The sequence below is a fragment of the Bos grunniens genome, chromosome X (assembly GCF_055505025.1).
Source record: "Bos grunniens cultivar Pamir isolate PY7600 chromosome X, Bosgru_T2T1.0, whole genome shotgun sequence".
NCBI classification, from domain to species: domain Eukaryota; kingdom Metazoa; phylum Chordata; class Mammalia; order Artiodactyla; family Bovidae; genus Bos; species Bos grunniens.
The window spans coordinates 28,243,492-28,249,958 of record NC_141194.1 but is presented as its reverse complement, the minus strand read 5'-3'; the positions used below and the strand labels follow the sequence as shown (position 1 = coordinate 28,249,958).

Here is a 6,467-nt window from a genome sequence, read left to right as displayed (position 1 = left end):
AAGAATTTATTGTAATGGGGTAGTTGCCTGCCACACTCCTCACACAAGAGTGTGCCACTGTCATACCTGGGATTTCCACTCTCGGATGAACAGCCCGCCTATAAACCAAGGTCCTCATCTCCTTGACACCAACCAGGCAGAAGTCACGGGGCCCTTGAGCTGGCCAGCACTTACCTATGCCTCCCAGGGCTAACTGGAGAAGATGAGCTAAGTGTAGTCCTGTTGGCTGTGAGTTGAGGGGCTTCCATATCCACACCCTGGGTCTTCCCTTTGACTCTGCACCCTTCCTGGGGCTCTATTCTCTGCTGATCTGAGGCTGAGGGCTCTGCTGATTCCCAAAATCCCTACCTTCCCGGGACCTGAGTTGAAAGTCCTGAGTTGAAAGCAGCCCGGATTGTTCTGGACTTCATATACTTGCCAATAAGGACAAGTATATCTTACAGGCTCCTACTATGGGGCTGCATCTTTCCATCACCCTCATTCAGGCTAATCACTATCATTTCTGAGAGACTGATCCTCTCTCCTCTACCAACCTCAGAACTCTGCACCAAGACCAAGTTTCTTAGGTCTCTGAGAAGCCTGAAGAATAAGCGAGGCCATGCTTAGCCCAACAGTTCTGAGATCCCCTGTGACTGAGAGCAGTTGGGAGTGCTGTTCCAGTGACCAACCTCCATATTCTGGGGTGTTGCTCTCCTCAATCCTCCTACATGGGGCCCTCATCTTGCTTTCTGTGTCTTGGATTAAAGGCTTCTGGGGAAACTCCACATCTCTGCAAACTCTTGAACTGTGTTTGCTCTGCAATGCTATGGAGAATGAATGGGTCCCTGTCCCAGGAGTGATAGGAGATGGAGAAGCTACAGCCCAAGGCAGGAGTTCCAGGATAGGTGGTCATCCATCAGAGGAAAAAAGTACATAAATCTATCTCATCAGCCAGGGGAAGATTCTCATGTCATTTCTGTTCTGGTAGATTTACTTTCTACAGACAAGAGACTGTAAGCATGATATGGAGAGCCCTTGGTCTTCAGAGCTTATCTAACATGGCCAATGCACATGCTAATACTGTCACCAAATATTGTCTCTTTCATTTATCTGTGAGTACTGAATAAGGGATATGCATTTCTGGTTAAATATATTTAGTATTCTTACTGCTCTGGCTACACATTCTGATGCAGTAGCTTGAGCACAAGGACATTCTTTTTTATCACCTAGGACAAATTTCAAAGTACTGAGAAAAACACTGAAATAAAAGTTACAGGGTGGGGACTTTCCTGGTGGTCCAGTTGCTAATACCTCAGGCTCCCAATGCAGGGGGCCCAGGTTCGATCCCTGGTCAGGGAAGTAGACCCCATGTGCTGCAACTAAGATCTAGCACAGCCAAATAAATAAGAAAAAGGACAAGTGAGAAGTGAAAGTGAAGTTGCTCAGTCGTGTCCGACTCTTTGTGACCCCATGGGCTATAGCCTATCAGGCTCCTCTGTCCATGAGATTTTCCAGGCAAGAGTACTGGAGTGGGTTGCCATTTCCTTCTCCAGGGGATCTTCCCAACCCAGGGATCTAAATAGGGTCTCCTACATTGCTAGCAGAGGCTTTTACCATCTGGACTTCCCTGGGCCATGAGGGAAGTCCAAAAGAGAGAATTACCATGTGAAAGTGAAAGTCACGTCTGACTCTGTGACCCCATGGACTGTACAGTCCATGGAGTCCATGGAATTCTCCAGGCCAGAATACTGGAGTGGGTAGCTTTTCCCTTCTCCAGGGGATCTTCCCAACCCAGGGATCGAACCCAGGTCTCCGACGTTGCAGGAGGATTCTTTACCAGCTGAGCCACAAGGGAAATGAAATATCAAATGTTAAAAGTACTTGTTTAAAAGACAAGGGTATGTCTCAGGGTGGGGGGAGAAGAACAGTATGTACGCTACAGTAGTTTAGAGCCGTCTAGTCCTAGCTCTGTCATTTACCAGCCTTAAGTATTTTGGCACAAAACCAAACTCTAGCTCTATGAGCCTTGGGCTCTCCACTGTGAAGTGAGTTTGATAAACCCTACCTTGTCAGACTGGTGGAATATATGTTTTTATGGAAAGCATCTGTCACAGCACCTGTCTCTATTGAGAAATTAGGGGCAATCGCAGTTATTACGATGATCTTGACCTCAGATGTTACATCAGCTGGGTTTCTTTTCTTTTTTTGCATCTATCAGATGTCAGAAACTATGCAGCGTTCTAACCAAAAGAAAAAAAAATGACCCAACCTCCCCAATCAGCCAAAATTCTGCTTAGTAATGAAACCAAAGTAATATATTCTCTCCACCCGCTCTTTACCCTGCTTCTTTTTTTGTTCTTGAAGTAGAGAGTCTCTCAGCCTCTTCCATAGAATGACAGCTTCCCTGGAAACTATAATTGAATGGGCAGAAACTGGGAGTTTCTTTGACTAAACATCGCCAGTACAGGCATGAAAGACTTCTTAAAAGCAGATGCTCAATTAATGTTTGTGTAAAAGAAGAGCCACAAATAAATCATTTGCTTTAATTTATATTTTCAAACAATCTTGAAAACCATAAGCAGATCCAAGCATATATCTTTTATATTTACAAAAAGGGAGACTAAACAGAGAGTAAAGCAAACCAAAAATTGAAGAACTTTTGGCTATCTCTCTATGTATCTATGTTCTGAGCTTCTATTAGTGTGGTGTCTTTCACATTTCTAAGGATATTCTTATCCTAAAGTGATGTTATTCTCATCCAGGATCACAAAAGTGATATGAGGATTTCCAATATGCATTTCAAAAAACAAAATTGTTACTCATCAATTTGACAAACAGCAAAGTGTGTGTGACCCATTTTACTCAAATACTTGTATCATGAACCTAAATAAACTTTCTGTTGAAAAAACAAAGAACTGAAAATTAGGGGGGGGGGGCGCGGGAATCAACAGGAACACAGGTTGACAGGCTTTTCTGACCACAAAGTGAAGAACAGCCTTCAGACCACACTAGGGGCGAGATGAGTGGCTGGATACGGCCCTAGCGTGGGCACTGGCCGAAGCAGAAGGGCCAGCACTGGCTGCAGCAGAAATGCCAGGCCTGGCTGAGGCAAGATACTCAGCCTGGGCTGCAGCAGAAGGGCCATCCCAGACCGAGGCAGACATGCCTGCAGTAACCCAGGCAGACATGCCAGCCATGCCCAAAGCAGAAGTGCCAGCCATGCCCGAGGCAGAAGTGCCAGCCATGCCTGAGGCAGAAGTGCCAGCCATACCCGGGGCAGAAGTGGCAGCCATGCCCGAGGCAGAAGTGCCAGCCATGCCCGAGGCAGAAGTGCCAGCCATGCCTGAGGCAGAAGTGCCAGCCATGCCCGAGGCAGAAGTGCCAACCCTGGCTGCAGCTCTGGCCCCAGTGCTCTCTACTTCCTGTCTGAAAGACTCCTCATACTGCGCCAGGCAGGCATCAGGGACTGTATCATTGACCTTGGCCAAAAACTCCATGACTTTATTCTTGTTGGTTTCTGTAAGCGCTTTAGGACCGCACAGGAACTCATAGCGAGGGGGATCGCTGCCGGGCACCTGGCGGTACTCCAGGTACTCTTCCCGCACCAGATCTTCTGTGATGAGCTTCCTGGTGTCTCCAAAGATGAAGTGCCTTCTTCCATCATAGATGCCCAGAATATTCAGGAACTTCCAGATGTGCTCCTCAGAGATACGGGGGCCATTCAGGTAGATGAAACTCAGCAGAGGCATTAGAAGACCATTCTTAGGCAGCCCCAAGTCACCTCTCATAGACTCACTGTCGCTGAGATCTAGGTTGCTCACCAGGGTATAGCAGTGACTGTTGGGCCTGATTTCCTTCAGCACCAGGCCAAACACAATCTCCATGTGCTCAGAGGCCCTGCTGAGGATCTCTGGGAATTGCTTCATGTACCTTCTACCGATTGCCTTCAGCATTTCAGACCTCTTAATGAGCTCCCTCATCTTATACTTATACAGCATGTGCTGCACCAACATCTGTGCCTTCTTGGTCAGAAGATCTCTGTGAGAGCTCGCAGCAGCAGCTGAGGCCTGGGAGGAATTTTCACGTTCCTGAACTTGGCCCCTGGCACCTACACCAGATCTCGAGCGTGCTGCGCCACCACCACCAGATCTTTTGGGTATAGCACCTGCAGCAGCACTGGTGGTGCCTTGGGCTCCCAGAGGCCCCTTGGGGGTGCCAGCAGCAGAGGAGCTTGAGGGAGCACTCTCTGAATCAGGAAGGGAGGAGGAGGTGGTCTCTTCTCCCCGAGATGTGGTGGCCTGATCATGAAGAACCTGGATCTCAGACCGGGCCTGGTGACGTTTCTCACGAGCACGGACCTTACTCTTCTGCCCACGGGGCATGATGGCTGTGGTCAGGGACTACAGGCAGGATTCTGGGCCAGTAGACAGGAGATTGGGGCACCTGGAGGATGGAGAATGAGGTGACATGAGCACCTTAAAACAGGGAGATTCTACCTTGGCCTAATCAAAGGCCACCTCTGCAGGTGTCCTTGAGGACACTGCCCTAGGAACCCACAAGCCTCCTGTTTTCCTGCTCAGCCTGTCCCCACATAATCCCACAGAGGAAGAACAGAGGCCTTAGACATTTCCTCTGCATCCTCTCAGCCCTGCTTTGGATTTACTGAGGTGACAGCAGGTCCCAGCAGTGGGGTCCTCTCAGCTCATCTTTAGTATTACCATGTCAAGTCCTGGTGGAGCCTGGGCACCCTTCTCTCTGATACAGACACTTTAGACCTCCACATGATCCAGAAGCAAGTGAAAGGATGCCTCAGTCCACCTCCCTCCAAGGGGATACCCAGTGCTGAGAGCTCAGTAGGGTTTTTTCCATCCCGAGTTCACTGGGATCATCATTCAAGGTCCTTACCTTGGCTCCTTAAAACACTGGGCACCATTCTCCATTTGCTGACTGGTGGCTACACCTTCAGACTAGACATTTCCCCTCCCCTACACTTGCTATAAAGCAGTGAAGTAGATGCTCAACCTGACAGTCCTTCCCTGAGATTTCCTGGGCTGAAATCCAAGGGTTGGGATAAATGCATTGAGTACTCACTCAGGTTCCTCAACTGGGCTCCTGGCAGAGAAGCTCCACTTTCTCCTGAATTGATGCCTGGGTGATAGTAAAAGCCAATCACTCTGTGTTCCAACAGGAGGAAGTTAAGATGACCTTATCTTACCAACACAGTCTTCTAAGAACAGGTGCTGTTACAGGCAGGTTGATGTCCCTGTGGTCCCACACAGATCCCAATTCAAGGCCTATAGTATTTTTTTGCTTCTCTTTTCTTCTCTATGTCTTTTTAAAATTAAATGTATTTCCTATTGATTGGAGGATGATCACTTTACAGTATTGTGTTTGTTTCAGCCGCACATCAATAAGAATGAACCATAGGTATAGCTTATGTCCCCTCCCTCTTGAAACTCCCTCGCACCTCCCACCCCATCCCACTCCTCTAAGCTATTACAGAGCACTGGGTTTGAGCTCTCTGTGTCATAGGACTAATTCCCACCGGTTATCTATTTCATATATGGTACTGTGTATGTTTTCAATGTTACTCTCTCAGTCTGTCCCTCCCCCTCTTTCCCCCACTGTGTCCACGAGTGTGTTCTCTATGTCTGCATCTCCACTGCTGCCCTGCAAATAGGTTCATCAGTACCATCTTTCTGAAATCCATGTATATGTGTTAATATACAATATTGGCTTTCCTCTTTCTGACTTAATTCACTCTGCATAAAAAATTAGGACTAAAATGACCACATCAGCCAACAATCCCATTACTGGGCATATTCCCTGAGGAAACAGTAACTTAAAAAACACTTGTACTACAATGTTCGTTGCAGCACTCTTTACAATAGCCAGTACACAGAAGCAACCAAGGTCTACATTTGACTTATGACAGGGTCTAAAATTTCTCAATCTGCTGACCACACCCCTCGGACCAGGGCGGAGTGGTCTGAGGGGTGTTGCTTTTCCCCTTTAGCCCACAGTGGGAACCGCCATGTATTCCTGAGGTCTCAAAGGGATGATGACAGGGAGGATGTGGTCTGAATGATGTGGTGTGGAACATCCCCACAGCCCCAGAGGTTCTCACCATCCCACAAGGGAGCCTGAAACTCTCCTTTCCCAACCTGACGCTCCCCACTTTGACCTGGTCTCTCACTTCCCTGAGATGATCTGGGAAATGTCATGTCACAACGCCCGATTCTCCCAGTCCTCAAAATAGGACTGGGGCTTTCTGTGACTCCATTTCTTATGGGAGGAGCCCCCATCCTGACTCAGTGTCACAGCCATTAATATTGTTGGGGACTAGGTCGCTTTGTTGAACTGGGTTTATTCCATTACAACAAGGCTCTCACTTCCCCCAAACCACCTCCAGTGGACACCAGGGGGCACCACAGTTGGCCAGCTCTACCCGGGGCATCCTAGAGCCCAGTATAGGGGGGCCGCTCTGT

General features: G+C 48.2%; 1 protein-coding gene across 3 annotated transcripts in view; it reads right to left on the bottom strand.

Annotated features, from left to right (window-relative positions):
- Positions 1 to 2,512: 2,512 nt before the first annotated feature.
- Positions 2,513 to 6,467, bottom strand: part of LOC147340045 (melanoma-associated antigen B4-like) — a 28,934-nt gene continuing 24,979 nt past the window's right edge. For 2 of the 3 annotated variants that reach the window (XM_086388366.1, XM_086388365.1), the window contains 2 exons: positions 5,071 to 5,127; positions 2,513 to 4,422 (listed from right to left, as the gene is read on the bottom strand). In XM_086388366.1, the coding sequence (XP_086244492.1) occupies positions 2,988 to 4,361 (1,374 nt within the window). In that variant the 5' untranslated portion in view covers positions 4,362 to 4,422; positions 5,071 to 5,127 and the 3' untranslated portion in view covers positions 2,513 to 2,987. The remainder of the gene's footprint in view (positions 4,423 to 5,070; positions 5,128 to 6,467) is intronic. The other variant, XM_086388367.1, reaches the window with a different exon arrangement.